The sequence below is a fragment of the Xenopus laevis genome, chromosome 1S (genome assembly GCF_017654675.1).
Source record: "Xenopus laevis strain J_2021 chromosome 1S, Xenopus_laevis_v10.1, whole genome shotgun sequence".
Classification (NCBI taxonomy): domain Eukaryota; kingdom Metazoa; phylum Chordata; class Amphibia; order Anura; family Pipidae; genus Xenopus; species Xenopus laevis.
This window is the reverse complement of record NC_054372.1, coordinates 188832238-188853323: the sequence shown is the minus strand read 5'-3', so window position 1 is coordinate 188853323 and position 21086 is coordinate 188832238. Positions and strand designations below refer to the sequence as shown.

At 42.2% G+C, this 21086-nt stretch overlaps 1 protein-coding gene across 5 annotated transcripts in view; it reads right to left on the bottom strand.

The window, feature by feature from the left end:
• Nucleotides 1–21086, bottom strand: part of pdzd2.S (PDZ domain containing 2 S homeolog) — a 200281-nt gene that overhangs the window by 56597 nt on the left and 122598 nt on the right. For all 5 annotated transcript variants that reach the window (XM_018244541.2, XM_018244540.2, XM_018244542.2 and 2 more), the window contains 4 exons: nt 7232–7343; nt 5691–5839; nt 2601–2720; nt 245–359 (listed from right to left, as the gene is read on the bottom strand). In XM_018244541.2, the coding sequence (XP_018100030.1) occupies nt 245–359; nt 2601–2720; nt 5691–5839; nt 7232–7343 (496 nt within the window). The remainder of the gene's footprint in view (nt 1–244; nt 360–2600; nt 2721–5690; nt 5840–7231; nt 7344–21086) is intronic.

Below are 21086 nucleotides of genomic sequence, written 5' to 3'. Positions count from 1 at the left end.
GACTCATAACAACAAACTGCCAGTAAATAACCCCTGTTCTATGTCTCCCAAACACCTGGGGTGGTGCAAAGGGCAAATATATACATTTTCAAGGGTAAATGTACCCTGGTGACAAGCAAGATTGATATTCCTTTACAGCATGCAATAACATTCTTTGTCTGCATATTAGAACATTGTTGACTGGTAGCTGGGCCACCGGGTGCTGTGTCAAGGCCACTAAATGTCTCATCATATCTGAAAATACCTTCTTTCAGCCGTCCATCTGCAGCGGCAGCTCCATTGGAGAAAATTGTTTTTACAAAGATCCCCATTCTCCCTCTTGCCGAGTCCTGTCCACCAACTATACTGAATCCAAGGCCCTGGCAAAACAAGGGGGTGGAAGAAAAACAGAATAAAATCAGCTACATTTAAACCTAACTATATATAGTACATTCCTTATCTGTAAGCCTGAGACAAAGGCTGCAGCTGGGGGAAGGAGGGGTTTGTTTATATAGAGCTCATTCTAAACAAACTCTCTTGATTACAGGGGTGGGTGGGGAGGGTAGAAAGCAATAAAATAATTAAAAAAATAAAAAGGTAACGGCAACCACTGTAACTATTATATCAATTGCTTCCAAAATAATGATATGGACACAGGCTGCAGATGGGGGTAAGGGTTTGTTTATACAGAGCTCATTATCGCTATTTAAACAAACTCTCCTGATTACAGGGGTGGATAGGGGGGTAGAAAACATGGAAATAATAAAAGAATAGGAGAAAACTGCAGCCTCTGTAACTTTTAATTTGTTTGCTTTGAAAAAAAATAATGATCTATTTGTGTGGGCTGGTTAATGAGAGGACGTGGCAGTGCATAACTCATATTTCAGGTTTTATAAGACATTTCCTCAGAAATAAAGTGTCACACTTGTTAAAAGCTCCGGAATCCCGTGTGCTATTTGGGACACATATTTCTAGGCTGTCACTGTGCTCAGATGGGTTATGTAATTCCTAATTCAGCAAAGGAAAATAAAAAGTGTTTAACTCTTCTAGTGTCATGCACCGGTGCCAGCATAAATACAACACGGTACTGAAGCCACAAATTTTACACGTCTGGGTTTCATCTTGATTTGCGCCGTGTAGTTCATTCCCCAGGGAAAAATCGAATGGGATACTGGCACGAAATGGGTTCAAGGCTGACGGGAACGGTTATGGTTAGTGATGGTAGGACCCAACCCAAAACACACAGGGCTACCATCAGGGTGGCACATCTGTATCGGCATGACTGTGCTGCACCCCTTGAATTAGCTAGCACCCCATGACATCGCCAAATCAAAGTCTTAAAGCTCCAAAGTCCCGAAAAGCCGAAGTCCCGAAGACCCAAAGCCACGAATGGAACTGAAGCCGCGAAAAGACCCGAAGTGCAGAAGACCCTATGCCGCGAATGGAGATGAAGCCGTGAAAAGACCCGAAGCCATGAAAGGAGCCGAAGTTGAAGCATCGAAAAAAGACCTGAAGCCATGAATGAAGCCGGAGGTGAAGTCCAGAGCCGCGAAATGACCTGACCCCCTTGATAGCGCTGAACCGAAGTCTTGAAGTTCTTAAGTCCTGAAGAGCCGAAGTCCCGAAGAGCCTAAGTCGCTAACGGAGCCAAAGCAGAAAAAAGACCAGAAGCCATGAAAAGACCCGAAGCCATGAAAGGAGCCAGAGCTGAAACCATGAAGCCGCAAAAAGGCCACGAAAGGTGCAAGAGCTGAAACAGCTCAAATGTTTATGATATAAATATCCTTCATCAGGTGCATGATGAAGCATATATAAATCCAAAACGTTGTGAGAAATAAATTACACTGAATTTGCTGTGAGTTTATTCTTAAGCTAATTTGGAAGTTTTGTGGCTGGATGGGGCTACTACTGAAGATACCCTGAAACATATGGAGCGAGGGACCGCCACAAATTTATATCGATTTGCCAGAGCTGAAACTCTGAAGCCACGAAAGGAGCCTATTGTAAGTTCCACGGAACACCAATGTGTTTATTTTTATTTTATTAAACCCCTGCCCACCTATGTATTATTTTAATACTATATAGGCCCGTGGCCACCAATGTTTTTTTTAAAAAAAACTTATGGGGGCCCTGGTGCCAATGTGTTTTTTTTTTTTTTTTTATGGGGAAAGCTGGCCACCAATGATTTTCTTTTTTTATTTGTAGGGGAGCCCTGACCACTCATTTTTTTTTTTTTTTTTTTTAACCTATAAAGACCACCAATGACTTTTTATAACTTGTGTGGGTGGGGGTTTACTGTTTTTAGTGCTGTCTGTGTGGGGTGGGCAGGATCTGGGGTGGGGTGGGGTTTAGGGGGCTGGAGTATGTGGGGACCAGGGCCCAGAAAATTCTGTTGTACAGGTCCCGTGATTTCTGATTGTGGCCCTGGGGGTACTGCTCAGTGGATAAAAGGCCAAATGCGGCCTGAAACAACACTGCTATCCAGGTCCATAAGGTTCTGTACGCCGATTATCTACTGCTTAGCAGGGCCACACCTATGCCTCCAACCCACTGCAAACAACTCTGCATCACAGAACTGAAAGCAAAGAAGAGAATCAATGCTGCTTCTGGCAAAGCTTTACCTTTCCTTGGCCTTTCATTAGCACAATATTAGAGATGATTGATGGCTGGGCAAGTCTCCAAGGTGATTCCACTTGCGCGGTGCTTAGAGATCTCGTAGTCTTCTTCACAATGTTGTATTCCTGAGGAAAATAAAATATTGACTTTGGTAAAGATTATGGACAAAACAAAAATATACAAACACTTAGGGGGTTATTTATTAAAGTCTGAATGCCAAAAACTCAAAAGATTCACGTTTTTTTTTTTTTTTTAATTTTTTTTGAGAAGTAAAAGATTAATTCATGGAAAATGTAAATATATACATAGCTTTAAACAAGTAGAGTTAAAACAATAAAAAAACATCTAAACTAGGAGTAGTTGGACCCTTGCTGTCTATCTGAAAAATCCAGCATTTCAGACCAAACGAGGTTGTATATAAGTCAATGGGAGAGGTCCCTATTCTATTTGGAATTTTTTGTGGTTTGTGCTGGAATTAGCCAGAAAACACAACTATTTCGGACTTTTCGGGCAAAAATACAAAAAATTTGAGCGATTTGGGAAAAAACTCGTACCATTTGGATTCCCGCTTGATTTTTCATGTTTGTCCCCGATCCGATTAAATTGTGCTTTTTTAATAATAAATTAGTACCAATTCTATTCTAGTTTAGTCTGACTTTTTTTAATAAAATAATTCGGATTTTGATAAATAAGGCCCCTTTCTTTCTTCTGGAACACTAATGTCACAGTGAACTGCCACTCAGAAGCCAAGAAATCGAGAAGGAAAATGCCTAAATGTGACATTTATTAACATCAGGCAAATTCTCACCTGGGCGGTAACCCATAGCAGCCAATCAAATGTTTGCTTTCATTGTTCTACCTGCACCTGGCTAAAATGTCAATCACTGATTTATTGCTATGGGTTATTGCCCAGGTGCGGATGAGAAACAAGTTACTTCTCTATTATCAATTTGCTGTGAGGATGACTAAATGCCCTTTGTGATGTCCTATGGATTCATTTTCTAACTCAACTCTTGGCCAAGCAGGAGCAGCAATAGCAGCTTGCTCAACACAAGTAGGAGAAGTCTCCCCTCTGTATTAATCACTGGCAGCCCTCGGGTATGATATTAGCTTTAAGGTCTACTGCCCCCACTACGATCTACATCACAAATGACACTTTTCTAGCTAAGGTCTGGTGGAGAAGACACTGCTATACAAGCACTTACAAACACGATGATGGTTCAACCACGATGCAAAGGCATAAAAAGTAAAATATTAGTTTATGGAAAATGTAAATATAAACTTAGCTTTAAACAAGTTAAACAAGTAGAGTTAAAACAATAAAAAAACATCATCTAAACTAGGAGTAGTTGGACCCTTGCTGTTGGCTTTTATCAACACCCAACCTCCTCTGTCTGCATCACCATCCTATTTCTTTTTACTTACTGCAGCTACTAATTAGTCATTCTTAGTGACATTCGGTGACAGTGAGACGTTTTATATGAAGGAAATGGGCACAGATGGGTCGTAGGACAGCATCAACTAGCCAATACGGTCGCAGGAAAAATCAAACCTGCCCAATCGATATCTGCCCGATTTTTGGCCTGATATCGTTTGGGGGGGGGAAGCCCCCACACACAGGCAAATAAGCTGGTCTAAAGGACCAATATCGGCAGCTTTAATCTGCGTGTGTATGGCCATCCTTACTTGCAGATGAAGCTCTGATGGAAGATTAGGAGATTAGAGAGGCTATAGCATTCTTTAATTCCATCAATACCCACTAGCTCAGGCCCTTTGTTAGTTTAACAGCTTAAGCTGGCCATGGATGCAAAGATCCGTTCGTACGAATCGATTTTCAGACCGTGTGTGGAGAGTCTCGACATTTTTCGTCCGGCAGAGATCGGTTGTTTGGTCGATCGGCCAGGTTAAAAGATTTCTGTTGGCTGCGGATAATATCTCTGCGTGTATCGCCGATCATTTTCAGTGGGAGACTGTCACCAGCTTTGGTCGGAGATAACTTTCGTACGATTGCTGTCAGGGGCAGAACATCGGCTGATCTGTTCTTTTACTACTTTATTTGATCGGAATGGTTAGTGGCAGGTCAGGAGTTTGAGAGAAAAGAACAGATCAGCCGATGTTCTGCCCCTACAGCAATCGTACGAAAGTTATCTCCGACCAAAGCTGGTGACAGTCTCCCACTGAAAATGATCGGCGATACACGCAGAGATATTACCCGCAGCCGACAGAAATCTTTTAACCTGTCGACCAAACCACTGATCTCTGTGGGACGAAAAATGTTGGGACTCTCCACACACAGTCCGAAAATCGTACGAATCAAAGATTCGTATGATCAGATCTTTGCGTCTATGACTTTAATCTGAGGCCCAGCTCTATCATTCTGAAGCTCTGTGCTTTATCCTTGGGTCCTCAGATGTTGCTGCACTACAACTTCCAATACTCCAACATGTAGGGGCAGATTTATCAAGGGTGAATTTCGAAGTAATGGGAGTTTTTTGAACTCCCATAACGTCGAAATTAGAATAAAAAAAGACCGAACTTTATTAAAAAAAAAAAATCAAAGTTTTTAACTTTGGGTGAAAAGACTTTATTCGAATCGTTTGAATTCGAAGTTTTAGCGCATTCGATCGAATTTGAATCAAAGGATTTGCCCCCAAAAAACTTTGATTGTTCAAAGTCCACCAAATGACTCCTACAATATTCTAGGAGGTCCCCCCATTGCCTTAAACAGCAGGTTTTAGATGGCGAATGGTCCAGGTCGAAGTTTTAAAGAGACAGTACATGATAAATTTCGATATTTGAATAGTTACATTTTTTTCGAATTCAAATCGAATCTTGGGCTATTCCATAGTCGAAGTACACAAAAATAGCTTGAAATTCGTTTTTTTTTTTTTTACTTCGACCCTTGATAAATCTGGCCCCTAATCTTGAAGCATTCAGGGAGTAAAGAATTCAAGGGAAGGCAAAACACACAGGCCAATTGTCTGCAGACTTTCCTGAAATTATGATATAAGCAATTCAGTTTTGGTCTCCAGCATGATAGCCTGGAAATACCAAGCCACAGATTCATTCCTTCACTCGGTGTAAATATCCCTGACCTGTCTTGATCCTACGGAGTCCAGCTGCTGCGGCAGTGAATGCTTTCGACCCCCGCGCGGTATTTTATCCCCATTATCTCTGTATAAATCTCCATTGGCCACTGTAAGCTCATCGTCTTCCCCGACAGATTCCAGGCGGCTGCCACTCCCTGGGAAACAGTGGAATATATCACATATTAGAACTCTACCGGTTCAGAAATAGATGGAACATAACAAGGATGCAATAATGGCAAATAATGAACATACTGCAATTATACTGTACTGCCACTCTGGTTGTTAAAAGTTTAACAGTAAGACTGCAACGTCACTTAGAAATCCTTCTCCTCATCTAACCCACTCTGCCCCCTGACTCAGGAATTTGCTTTGGCCGTTGACTTATGAGCATGCTCAGTTCTTCTCAACTCAGATTACGAAACACATCCTGCAGTCTAACAGCCAATGAAGAGTTAGAATTACTGGTCCCCATAGAAACTCAACTGTCTGATCCTATTTATTCTCCTAACCACCTCTCCTGAGCTCAGCTTAACCATTACAGTGTTCACCCCCAGCAGAACTTTTTATCAAAGTATATTGTGCCTGTATAAACCTGCATTCTGCACTGCATGAACCTTACATCATTCATGTCTCAATGTTACTGATGATGTGTCAGAGGGAAAATGGCTTCCGGATGAAAGCTGCTTTTTTAGGAAAAAGTGAGGGTGCTGTCAAATGAAGGGGTATATGCAGTAGAAATTATGTGGATTGGGTGGGGTAGATATGCCCAACTTATATACATGGTAGGAAAATGTAGGCTTTACATGTCCTTTAAGATGCCCACATACCTCCCAACATTTTTTTGACCACGGACATTTTGTGGCCACACCCCCTAATTACCATGTTCATTTTATAAAATTTGGCAGGTTATGAAAGTTCAAACATGTTTCTGTGTTTTTTTCAATTATTACAGTTTTGCTAAACAAGGTACTTCCTTATCTATATTGTTACAATTACTTATTTGCTCAAACTTATCTCAAAATTGTTACAAAGTGCCTTAGTTGCACCTGGTGGCTGTTCTGTGCCCAGGCCCGGATTTGTGGCGAGGCCACATAGGCCCGGGCCTACGGCGACAAAAAATAGGGGCGGCATGCCGCCCAGGCACATTGTGGGGACGTGTGCGTCCCCATTCAATGACACCAGCTGCACCAGCGCTTTTTCGCCGGCGTGCTGGGAAGGGGTAGTGTAGGCAGGCGCTAGGACCGCGTGGCCGCCTGGCCTAGGAGCGGCCAGGAAACAAATCCGGTGCTGTCTGTGCTCTCTGCCAAAAGCCAATTAAGTTAGAAACTTTGTTTGTTGGCTGTTCAGTGCAGAGAAAGTCGGGACTTTTCAGTACAAACGCGGGACTGAGGGTTGAGCTGTCAAAAGCAGGACTGTCCCGCTGAAAATGGGACAGTTGGGAGGTACGTGCCCATACATGGGCTGACGTTTGAAACATGGTCACATTTAAAGGCACTTATGCGCTGGCAATCAGAGCTGACATGTTACACACTGCAGCTTTCCAGTACCTTGGGAGCGGCTTCTGTACTTCAGAAGACTATTGCCCAGAGTGGGACTCCGGCAGACGCCTTTGGGTACCTCTGAAGATTCCTTTTCTTGGAGTTTGTGAGTTTCTGACACCTAAAAAACAGTAGGTACAAAGGTATGTTTATTTTTCCATGAACTCTTAACCAAGCAAAAGACAATACCATGGATTCAAAGGGGTGATTAGCTAATTCTAAGCAACTTCTATATTGGTCTTCATTTTTATTTTCTATATTTTTTTTAATTATTTGCCTTCTTCTGCTTCTTTCCAGCTTTCAAAGGAGGTCACTGACCCCCATCTAAAAACAAAATGCTCTTTGTTAAAGGGGTGCTTCACCTTTAAGTTAAATTTTAGTATGTTATAGAACGGCCAATCCTAAGCAACTTTTCAATTGGCCTCCATTATTTATATATTTATGTTTTAATTATTTGCCTTCTTCTGTCTGTTTCCAGCTTTTAAATGGGGGTTACTGACCTCATCTAAAAACAAATGCTCTGTAAGACTACAAATGTATTGTTGTTGTTACTTTGTATTACTCATCTTTCTATTCAGGCCTCTCCTATTCATATTCCAGTCTCTTATTCAAATCAATGCATGGTTGCTAGGGGAATTTGGACCCTAGCAATTAGATGGCGGAAATTGCAAACCGGAGAGCTGCTGAATAAAAAGCTAAATAACTCAAAATGCACAAATAATAAAAAATGAAAACCAATTGCAAATTGTCTCAGAATATCCCTCTCTACATCATACTAAAAGTTAATTTAAATGTGAACAACCCCTTTAAAGGGGAAATAAATATTTCACATTTACCTTTAAAGATACAGTACATTATAAAGTATATATTTAGTGCGCCATATTTTTTCCATACATATTTTACGTCTGCTCTTATACTTGATTGCCTTTGCAAGAGGAAACAGAACATACAACCTACAAAGAATTCTCTGGGTTAAAAGAATATCAAACATTTCTCTTTTGCCCCATATGTCAGCACTGAAACATTCTATAGCCTGAATTCTTTCTATCAGAATGTTCAGCGGCACCAAATTATAATACTATAATTTTCCTCTCATCCCATTCCAATAGAGGCAGCTGGAGTGTAATTTACTGTATAAAGTAACACCAAAAGCAGAATCCAGACAGGAATGGAGTACTGAGAGCCCTTCCAACACAATTAAGGCTACACATATATTCTTATTGCTACTTTTTATTACTTATTTTTCTATTCAGTCCCTCTCCTATTCATATTCCAGTCTCTTTTTCAAATCAATGCAGGGTTGCTAGGGTAATTTGGACCCTAGCAACCATATTGCTGAAATTACAAACTGGAGAGCTGCTGAATAAAAAGCTACAATCACTCAAAACACCACAAAAAATAGAAAATGAAAACCAATTGCAAAATAGCCTCAGAATATCACTCTATCAAACTAAAATTAATTTAAAGGGGGAACAACCCCTTTAAAAATAAAAATCTAAGCCAATGAATTTCCTTGGACTTCATATCAAAAATGTAATTGGAAGTCTGGGCTTATACATAAGGCAAACTTGCTCCTAGGCAGCAACCAATCAGTGAGGAGCTTTATTCAGCCAGATGCAGCAGTAAAAAGAATACAAAAATCATTGCTTGGTCGCCATGGGTTAACATCTGCCCGTGGGTTTGTAAATGAGACCGTTAAAGGGTTGAGCTCCACGCAGGCATCCCTTCGGCAGGAGAATGAGACTGCCGTATCATTTTCAATGACATCAGACAGTTTCCAAATGACCCGTGCGACTGCCTGTTGCATCGCTAACCGCCAGGCCCAATATTCTGGATTTCCGGCAGTCAGTGCGTATGCTCCCTTGGAAGAGAATACGCTACGCATAAAGTGCATACCTTTTTATATATTTCGGAAGGAACTGTATTTTTCCAGATCCGTGGCTGTATCTTGCACATGCAGGCCTTTCATCATTTTTAGTGCTGAACATATGGCTATGTGCTTACGTCTGAATGACTATGGCAGGGGTATAGGGAGAAACGGCCAAGTCTGAAATTGCTTATCACTTAGTCTCAGACCTGAGCTGCCCCAGTAGATTCCATTGCAGAATGAGTTTAGCTCATTTTATAGGCCATATTTGCAAGTAATCAGTTCTGTATGTCAACGGGGGTCACGACATTTCATTTCTCAGTGTAATAATGGAAAAGCCATTCATCCACCAGATTATACATCATTCCCTGCTCCAGTGGAGCTTACAATCTAAGGTCCATATCACATTCACACACACTATGGCAGGCTTTATCAGGAACCGATTACCCTGCCTGTATGTAGTTTTGGAGTAACCGGAATACCCGGGGGTAGAGTCCTGCAGCGGGTCGGGTACCCGCGGGTTACCCGCAAAAACCTTCAGTACCCTGCGGGTTGAAGTTCCGGGTGCGGGTATAGACGCGGGTCGGCGGTTCTTCTCAATATTGTTTTTAGTCCTTTTTTCTGATCATGCCTACTTCCGATGATGTCACTTCCCGTTTACAATGACAGCACTTCCTGATTCTTGATGGTCAGTGGGTTGCGGGTCCGGTTTCCAAAATTGGACCTGCGCAGGACTCTACCCAACCCCACACAAGACACAGGGAGAACATATAAACGTCTTGCACAGAAGTGTCTTGGCTGGAAATGAACCTAGGACCCCAGTGCAGCAGTACTAACCATTGCACCATTATTGATCAAAAAATCCAGTGTGCCACAATTCTTAAATCCTCTCCTTCATTTTTAATATAAAGCCCAAGCGCAGATTTCCTCCTGTCCCCTTTACAACTGAACCAGACATTTTCTTCTCCTAGGACCAGTGGCGTAACTACCAGGGGAGCAGGGGGTGCAATTGGACCAGGGTCCGTACCCCCACAGGGCCCCCCGGCAGATCGCACCCCACAGTAGCTGCAAACAAAATCGACGTGAAGGGGGGTAGGGGGGGCCCCGGCTGCATGGCCCGCACCAGGGCCCTCCCCCACCTAGTTACGTTACTGCCTAGGACCCCTACTACTAACCCTGTTCTGACATCCAAAGTGCACAGTTACACCGGTGGCTGATACGTGTGGCCACGTCAATACCATTTCCAGGTTCCATGACGGTGATCAGCAAACAGAATCATGTCTACCCTGCAAGGTACAGTATGTAGGCGCATTTAATTGGGAGACAGTGGGGGAGGGGGTAATGCAGTTCTCTGTCGAACCAATAAGGCTGGTTCCACCTGTAGCTTCATTTTACACAGGTCACGGACCCTCTTTATATACAGGGCACAGACTGTGTCCAAGTGACTTGCTCACCCAGCTGGAAGAGCCAATAAAATATTTGACAGAACAGAGGCAGCTGGTTTTTTTTTATTTAAATCCATCTGTTAAAACAGTCTAATTGTTTTCTCTGGCTCTGTGCATCGCAGTCTGTTCAGCCAAATGGCCAAGAACTCACTCTCATATAAAATCTGCACATTCCTGCTTCCCAAGAAAAATTCACAAAGTATGCATTAGATTAGGGATGGGCAGCTTGCAGTAGCCCTGATGTTGCTCAACTACAGCTCATTGGTTTTCGTTGAGATGCAGAGAGTTGTATTTAACATTATCAGGAGGGTTGTTGATTGCCCAGCTGCCAGAGTACAATAAAAACAAGATAACAGTGGAAAGCCTCATCTGATCTACAGCCTCAGCTGATGTACATGATTCAGGGTAGGAGACATCTCTGGTGCTAGAGAGGTTGGTGAATGTATCAGGATGGCACAATTCCCAAGGCTAGGGGTTACCAGCTTCTGCAAAGGCCCACCTAGGACATCACCATCTATATCTTGGTCCAGGTTCCCCATCATATGTCCACTTATTATGGGTGGGAATAATAAAACTCCCATTGTGGGTCCTTGGAGTGCAGAATATGTCATAGCTGGGGCATAACAAAACAGGCAGAGGACCCAGCAGTTTTGTGAGGATCAGCAGGTTATCTTCCCATTAGGCAAAGTGGGAATCTTGCATTTAACAGGGGGGTCTCACTTTAATGCACATTTTCATTGGAGTGTGTGTTTTCATTGGTTGTTTTGCTTTGATTGGTTGAATGTTGTTGGAGTGTGTGTTCTGCTTGGTTGAGTGTAGTTTGTGGTGTGTGTTTGTGGTTGAGTGTTATTCGTTGCTGGCATGTGTGTGTGTTGATTAGTTGAGTAAAGTTTGTTCCAGGAGTGCTTTTGTTGTTTGTTGCTGGAGTGTGTGTGTGTTCTGATTGGTTAAGTGAATCTTGTTGCTGGAGTGTTGGTTGGTTAAGTATAGTTTGTTGCTGGCATGTGTGTGTGTTGATTAGTTGAGTAAAGTTTGTTCCTGGAGTGCAAGTTTTGTTGTTTTTTTGCTGGAGTGTGTGTGTGTTCTGATTGGTTAAGTTGCTGGAGTGTTGGTTGTAGTTGGTTGGTTAAGTATAGTTTGTTGCTGATACGTGTGTTTTGATTGGGCGGGTGTCATTTTTTGTTGGCGCTACCTCCACAACAAAAACATTTTTGATTTAGCCAGAGGAATTCTCTATATCTGAGCACTTAGTTCCCTTCTTTCTGCCAGAATAGCATAATCATTAGCAGATTAATTAGCCTGACACATGATTTCAGCACGGCGGCCTCTGTGCAACACAAACAATCCTTGTGCCAAAAGTGTGCGCCTTCCGCTAAATGAAGAAATATGTCTTGTTGCTGAGTGAGGGTTATCACTGAAATCTCCCAGCTTCTGCGTACAAGAAACAATTCAACATCACTCGGAGATCTTCCTTCCTGTTTTGTCCAATATCAACTCCGAACTGAGGAGCCAAGAAATGCGCCGTCCCAAGTGGCTGTCAGAACATTTCCTGCAGCCAAAGTCTCAGTCAGCTCATCCTTCTACTGATAATGTGAGAATCTGCCGGAACTATTTACAGCATCCAGTGTCAGGTCACATAACCCGGCCCAAACTCAGTCTGTGTTTATTTTAAACTTCCTTCCACATCGCAGAGAGAAATGCGTCCAGTTTTATAAAGGGTAGTACAAGTATGGGATCTGTCATCCGGAAACCCGTTATCCAGAAAGCTCCAAATTACTGAAAGACTGAAGGTATGAAGATCCAAATAATGGAAAGATCTGTTATCTGGAAACCCCCATGTCCCGAGCATTCTGGATAACAGGTCCCATACCAGTAACTGCAACTGTTCAAAATATGTCCCCCACCATGTTGAAATACTGGTGGGACAGGGATAGACCGTAAGTTTCATTCTGCCATACAAACGGCGAATGGGGACAAATGGGGTAATGTTATAAAAGCTGCAAAGTTTGCATTAAGTCTAGTTACACATAGCAACCAATCAGATGTTTGCTTTCACACAATTGACCTGCTGGTTGGTTGCTATGGGATACTAGGTTTCTGCGCAATTAGTGCACCTTCTTCAATTAGGGATGCACCGAATCCAGGATTCGGCCAGGATTTGGCCTTTTTCAGCAGGATTCGGATTCGGCTGAATCCTTCTGCCCGGCCAAACCGAATCTGAATCCTAATTTGCATATGCATGACTTTTGATCCCATGACTTTTGGTCACAAAACAAGGAAGTAAAAAATGCAAATTAGGATTTGGTTCGTTATTCTGCAGAATCTTTCACAAAGGATTCGGCCGAATCTTCAATAGAATCACCTGATTATTAGTGATGGGCGAATTTATTCGCCAGGCGCGAATTCGCGCCGAATTTGCGTGATTCACGAAACGCCCGCGAAAATTTGCGGCAAAAATGAGCGCCGGCGTCAAAAACGGGCGTCGGCGTAAAAAAAACAGGCGCCGGCTCGCGAATTTCGCGAGAAAATCGCGAATTTTGCACGAAATTCGCAAATTTTCCGGTGAAGCGAAACGGCGCAAATTTGCCCATCACTATTATTGATGGGCCATCCCCACAAAAAGGCTCGATATGCATTTATGCCTTACTCTACCTAACCTGCTTTCAACTGTTTCATCCTTAACATAACTGTGCTACTCTCCGTGTATCCTTGTTATGTATCTTGTACTGGGCGAACTGCTGACATTGTGAATCATTTTGTAACATGTCGGTCATTCAATAACAACTACCTGAATTTAAAAAAAAAAATCCATTCATGCCTACATTGTAAAAATGATGCACAATTTATGGTATGACATACAGTAAGTACAGGATAGGAATGACTGGTTAGCCAGTGACCAACAAAAGTCTTTTGGTGTAACAGCTTCTATTGTTGTGCTTACTAAAAAAAAAGAAATATATTTGATCACAAATGTAGATCTGCCGATTCACCCATAAGTGGCTGTCCATAGAGCGGATGGCGAGTGGCAAGTTGGCAGTTGCAGCTCAACAAGTTGGAATGAGACATGTAGAATGATATCAAGCAGCTCTTTACTAGAGATGTCGCGAACTGTTCGCCGGCGAACTTGTTCGCGCGAACATCGGGTGTTCGCGCTCGCCGGAAGTTCGCGAACGTCGCGCGACGTTCGCCATTTTGGGTTCGCCATTGTTGGCGCTTTTTTTTGCCCTCTCACCCCAGACCAGCAGGTACATGGCAGCCAATCAGGAAGCTCTCCCCTGGACCACTCCCCTTCCCTATAAAAACCGAAGCCCTGCAGCGTTTTTTCACTCTGCCTGTGTGTGCTGAAGAGATAGTGTAGGGAGAGAGCTGCTGCCTGTTAGTGATTTCAGGGACAGTTGAAAGTTTGCTGGCTAGTAATCGTTTTGATACTGCTCTGTTATTGGAGGGACAGAAGTCTGCAGGGGTTTGAGGGACATTTAAGCTTAGGTAGCTTTGCTGGCTAGTAATCTACCTTCTACTGCAGTGCTCTGTATGTAGCTGCAGTGGGCAGCTGTCCTGCTTCTGATCTCATCTGCTGACTGCTGCAATAACAGTAGTCCTTGTAAGGACTGCTTTTATTTTTTTGTTGTTTTACTACTACTACTACTACTACTATAAGAGCCCAGTGCTATTAGTCTAGCAGTGTTGGGGAGTGGGACTGGTGTGCTAATCTGCTGCTCCTAGTAGTTCAGCAGCACCAACTTTAATTTTTTTTTTTTAATATTCATTTTTTTTTTATTTTACTTTTTTTTATTTTACTACCGCTGTAGTAGTGTATAAGTTGACCTTTTAGGCATTATTTGCCCTGTAGGCATTATTTGCACACTGTTTTCTTCAACCCGCCATCTAGCTGTGTGACCTTGTTCACATTCTGTCTAAATATCCATAATATTACCGTCTCCAGAAAAAACACCGGAGTCACTTTTTTCAAGCAGCCATAATATATTTTACGTAATCCGTATCCACCGCTGTTGTAGTGTATACGTTGACCTTGTAGGCATTGTTTGCCCAGTTTTTTTGGCCGCAGCCACTGAAGCACAGAGGCCAGAAAAAATATGCCATATAAATGCTGAAAATAGTCATTTTTTGCCATACGTTGACTCAACGTATATGGCAAAAAATTACTATTTTCAGCATTTATATGGCATATTTTTTCTGGCAACTGTGCTTCAGTGGCTGCGACCAAAAAAACTGGGCAAACAATGCCTACAAGGTCAACGTATGGCAAAAAATGACTATTTTCAGCATTTATATGGCATATTTTTTCTGGCAACTGTGCTTCAGTGGCTGCAACCAAAAAAACTGGGCAAACAATGTCTACAAGGTCAACGTATGGCGAAAAATTACTATTTTCAGCATTTATATGGCATATTTTTTATGGCAACTGTGCTTCAGTGGCTGCGTCCAAAAAAACTGGGCAAACAATGCCTACAAGGTCAACGTATGGCAGTTGTTTAAAGAGAACAGTAGATTACTAGCCAGCAAAGCTACCTAAGCTAAAATGTCCCTCAAATCCCTGCAGACTTCTGTCCCTCCAATACAGAGCAGTATCAAGCAGATTACTAGCCAGCAAACTTACTATCATCTGTCCCTGAAATCACTAACAGCTCTCCCCCTACACTATCTCTTCCAAGCACACACAGGCAGATTTTTCAGATACATTTTTGCCCTTGATCCCCCTCTGGCATGCCACTGTCCAGGTCGTTGCACCCTTTAAACAACTTTAAAATCATTTTTCTGGCCAGAAATGTCTTTTCTAGATGTTAAAGTTCGCCTTCCCATTGAAGTCTATGGGGTTCGCGAACCGTTCGCGAACCGCTCGCATTTTTGCGCAAGTTCGCGAATATGTTCGCGAACTTTTTTTCCGACGTTCGCTACATCCCTACTCTTTACACACACACACAAGTCTTTTTGGAAACAGATACACATGGCTGGAACCTGGAACTGTTTACAGCACCCTACATTCTTGGCCAGTCCCCAGATTCTCCTCTATCATTAAGCCAAATCTAAAAGCTTTCATAATCCTTGGCATTAATCAACATTCCATCAAGATCCAGCCTCCCATCTCCTTGGAACTTGCTGACACTGATACACTGCTCAAACCAAACAACTTCCATTTGGTGTCATCTCAGTAAGGGTACCATTCTTTTGGATATGTGTGCGCCATAACCCTAAGACACTTGTCACCTGCAAGAAATCTTTTCTCCCACAGGTGACAAGCCACCGTTTGCAAAGAAGAATGTAAATTCCCCATAGACAACAAGGTGCACCGAGTGCCATCTACTTTTTGTTTCCGAGAAGCAGGTAAGTAAGTTTATACTTTAGTTGATCTTGTGTCTCTTAGGCTTTAGTTAAAACTCTCACTGAGCAGCGGTTAGTTACAATTTCATATATTAGTTGCTGGCAGGAGAAATAAAAATAGCAAGCAGCTGGAAAATACCTGTAACTATTTATGGTGTACTTTTTGAAAACAATAAGGTTTGTGAAGGTGAGCTGTGGAATCCCCACAAAACAGTAGTTTCTTCTAAAATTCTGTCAATAAGACAAAGAAAGTGGTTTGCCAAACAATACGACTCCAACTTGGAACCAAAAACCCAAATTACTGTACTCTCAGTTTGGGGCAAGTTTCCCTTGAATCTGAAACCAAGCAGTTACTGGGTACAATCAGGGTCGTACTGGGCCATCAGAACATGGGAAAAAACCCAGTTGGTCGACCCAAGCCGAATCCTTAGCAGGAACTTTGCCAATCAATTCCCACCCCCGATCACCCTGTGGAGGTAAAAGGTACTCCAAGCAACAGTCGGGGGTTGGCAGTGGAAGAATAATGGCAGGCCTTGTGGACCACAGACACCCCAGTCCCACAAAATGACCCCTTATGCCCCCCTAAATTTTGAGAAGACAGTTTTGATAAATATATACTGACACTGCTTGTCAGTCAGTGCCCCAAAGACTCCCCTATGCCTCCTGGGCTCCTTAGCAGTTGCAAGGTTTGCTTCCTGACCTCCATATCCCCCCAGAGCTTCCCCTCTTCCCCCTCACCTCTGCCATTGAATTTTGCATCATCCAGCGGCACTGCTGGGGTCTAAAAAAAATTATTTTACCCCCTAATAAAGGCCAGCACCCTGCTGTAGTAAGCTTGGCCCTTGGGTGCCTATACAGTAGGCCTGCTAAAAAGGGCACAGCTGCATAAAGGGCAACTTCAGATTCCATCATATTTCCATACTAGATTTTCCCAGAACTTTGCCATTTGGCACTTATAAAAAATGTATATTTTAATATCCTAAACAGATTCCCCAGCATATTCTGAGCACCTGCATTTTATTTGGCCAGTAAGCCCTCCAAGTTTGCAGACGACACTTTATCCATAATTGAGCAGCGCAGTGTGACCCCCACCGTTCAGCCCAATTAGATCTCCGCATACCCACAGTCTATGTCATAGGGATTAGCTGTCCTCAAGGAATCTATTTAATTAACTCTATGCTCTCATGCCATTCCACTTACAACTTTTTTCTCCTCTGCTGCAGGTAAAAGCATTCGCCAGTCATTGTACGTGAAAGAACTAATTGTGACAGACATGGAAATTCCATTAGTGGAGAAGCAATTCATATGTCCAGATATATTCTGCAGATGCTCAGTGCTCAGCATTAAATCTCTACCAGGCAAGCTGCAAAATGCACAACTGGCAACCACTTCCCAATCCACTGTAATCTTGACAACACACCTACGTGATTCCTGATAGAGTTGTACAACCTTTAAAACCTTTAACAACCGGAGTCCTCTTCCAAAATTAATTTTGCAATAACTGCCTAGTGGTGCTATGGAGGCAAAGCATAGCCGTATGTGAACTCCGTGTGAATATTTTACTTTTTTCATCAGTATATAAAGAACTTTCCAATAAAGGCAATCTGTGAACTTCCATATTTCAATTCAAAATCGGGAGTCCATATAGTTAATCAGCCAGGCCCAAGGGACTCGCCCCAGTTCAGAAAGGCATTCAACTACAAAAAAGTTTATATCAAACATGATATAAGTCCCAAGGCCTCTTCCAGTAAAAAATATTAATTTATTGTTATTCACATTAAAATAATAGCTAGTACATACTACCCCACATACCCCACCTTACGCGTTTCGCACCCTCCGGCGCTTAGTCATAGGTGTATATCTGTGAATCTGTAAATCTGTGAACTTCCCTTAAAGGGATCCTATCATCAGAAAACATGTTTTTTTCAAAACACATCAGTTAATAGTGCTACTCCAGCAGAATTCTGCACTGAAATCCATTTCTCAAAAGAGCAAACAGATTTTTTATATTCAATTTTGAAATCTGACATGGGGCTAGACATTTTGTCAATTTCCCAGCTGCCCCTGGTCATGTGACTTGTGCCTGCACTTTAGGAGAGAAATGTTTTCTGGCAGGCTGCTGTTTTTCCTTCTCAATGTAACTGAATGTGTCTCAGTGAGACATGGGTTTTTACTATTGAGTGTTGTTCTTAGATCTACCAGGCAGCTGTTATCTTGGGTTAGGGAGCTGTTGTCTGGTTACCTTCCCATTGTTCTTTTGTTTGGCTGCTGGGGGGGGGAAAGGGAGGGGGGTGATATCACTCCAACTTGCAGTACAGCAGTAAAGAGTGATTGAAGTTTATCAGAGCACAAGTCACATGACTTGGGGCAGCTGGGAAGTGACAAAATGTCTAGCCCCATGTCAGATTTCAAAATTGAATATAAAAAAATCTGTTTGCGCTTTTGAGAAATGGATTTCAGTGCAGAATTCTGCTGGAGCAGCACTATTAACTGATTCATTTTTAAAAAAATGTTTTTTTCCCCATTATAGTATCCCTTTAATGATTTTTGTTTCCGGATATGGAAACCATTTTTGTTTGGACAGCAACCAAATGGAACCCTTGTTCCACTTCTTTACAGCTATGAAATTGGCAAACTCGTCCCATCACTTAGCACAAATAATTTGGATCATTTAAATAGGCAAAGTTAAGCCATGGTTCATTATTACCACACCCATTAACTAAATACACTGAGTTTTTCATAGTCAGGATCAGTTAGAACTCTGATACCAGCAATCTTAATTCGCGATCCCAACCAGTGGCTCATAAACCCAATGTTGCTCATCAACCCCTTGGATTTTGCTCCCAGTTACCCCAAAGCAGGTGCTTATTTTTGAATTCCTGGCTTGGAGGCAAGATTTGGTTGCATACAATTCTGCAAACCACACCTTCCTGTAGGCTGCCAGTCCACATAGGGACTACCAAATAGCCAATCACAGCCTTAATTTTTCACGCTTGTGTTGCTCCCCAACTCTTTAAATTTGAATGTGGCTCACCGGTAAAACGGGCAAAGAAGAAGGTTGCTTTGAAGATTTTGTAATATCGTGTGGTTGACTGAAATGGCAGAAATGAAAGATTTAGCAGTAGTCAGTGAAAAAAACCTTTGTGCCATCCTACTCCAGTTTCTACTGCATTTGATATAAGGCATAAGAACAGGAAGGTCTTCTTCATTTCTGGTCTATGGCAAGTATATAGCCAAGTATAGCCTTGAATGGATGCTGGCGGTCTCTTTATAAAAAGATGGGGCCTAGTCTACAGCCAACCAAAGGACACTACAGTATATCCAGGTAGTTCACATGAGACAAACCAAAAGCCAACCACAGAAATTATCAGCAACTTTTGAGAACATGTTTCTTGCTTTTGTAGCTCCTCAACACCTTGCACATTTAAATTGTGGCTAATGGGTACAAAAGATTAGGGAAACCAGCCCTAGACAAACAGGTTCCAAATTTTCCTACAAAATGAATGCACAGAGCAGTACATACAACGAGTAACCTATATGAAAGAAGTTAACAATGTATAGAGACTTTGGATCTGTAACACACAAGGCGTGGGTATAATATAAAAGACAAACTGGGACAAACCATCCAGAGAACAGGTCTTCAATAGAAGGTTAGGAATGACCCAGCCACAAGAGAGCATTGAGGGATCAAACAGGTGATGGTGGGTTTACAAGAAGAAAGTCAAGGAATTAGGTCAAGTAGGACCTTTGAAACTATGATGTGAAACTTTGGATATGGCTAGAGGCCTCAATAGATGATTATGCTCATAAGATATGAGGGCTCCAGAAGAGTTGGACCTAGAGACCAGTTATGGTTATTCTTTGGATATTCTATACTTCTGGTAGGGTTTACTGCATGTTAACCATCATCATTCAAGCTGTACCCATCAATAAACAATACCAGTCTGCTGATGTTTTACAGCAACATTTCCACTAAGATGATACAACTAAAATGGGCAAATGATAAGCTTCAAGACAAATCAGATCAAATTATTTGTACTTATTTTTTAGATAACTACAGCCTACATATACATTGATCTGCATGAGGATGAATGTGTACAACCCCCACATCTAAACAAAACTACAGGTGGCCAGTTTGAGCATCGCAATGCGTTACCCAGTTCCTCGCTGAATTATGTATAAATCACGAGGATATCGGAAGAGAAGGAGCAGTTAAAAGGTTTTTTAAGGTAGAAGCGCTTCGCTTGCCAGCATGGCAGTGTTTAATAAATTATGTCATAAATTATAGATGAAAATCTGAATGAATAAAATCTCAAGATTCTTCAGGCAAACGTTTACACAAGAGAGCTTAGTCCACAATCTCCTTTTATCTCTCTGAAACATTGAAAAGTAGGACTTTTAGGTTTATTATTTGCCTGCATCCAAAAGGTCTATCCACCCATTGCCCTAAACATATATACTCTACGATAGAGTCCTGCACTGGGTCGGGTACCCGCCAAAAAAATGGGCACCCTGCGGAACGAGGGGAGGATTTTCAAGTACGGGTATAGATGCGGGTCTGTGGATCAGGTTGCGGGTCTCATCTAAATTGTCTATAAATTGTCTATATTTTACTCCTTTTAATCTATTGATGATGTCACTTCCGGTTTGCGGCAACATCACTTCCTGTTTGATGGTGGTCGGCGAGTTTCGGATAAGGCAGTTGTGGGTCCGGGTTGGGTAGCGGATCAAAGTGGGTAAATATGAAGGTTGCGGTCCAGGTCGCGGGTTCGGGTCTGGGTCTTAGAAATTGGTTCCGCGCAGGACTCTACTCTGTTTTTTGATGTTACTGGTCCTTTAACTTTAAGCCTATGTTGCTTGCTGGTTTTTAGGTCACTTTATGCTGTGGCTTAAAATGCATCCTCTCCATCTGGCCATGCTCTTTAGGGACAGGTCGTAATCATACTACAGTACCTTCTTAGGTTTTGGGTTCTAGCCTATTTTGCAGAGAAACAACTAATCAGGCTCCTTCTTAGCTTTAATATATTATAATCCCACAAGACTCCAAAGCTGGCTAAAGCCATTTTTTTACTAATTTCAGTAGCACATGGGGTGATTTAATGCATTTCAATCTTTAACAGCCTGAAAATGTGGCACCAAAGAGCTTAAAATATCCTTCCATATATACTCATGTCAGCACTTGTCAGGTGACTTACATTTAAGTCTATGCAGG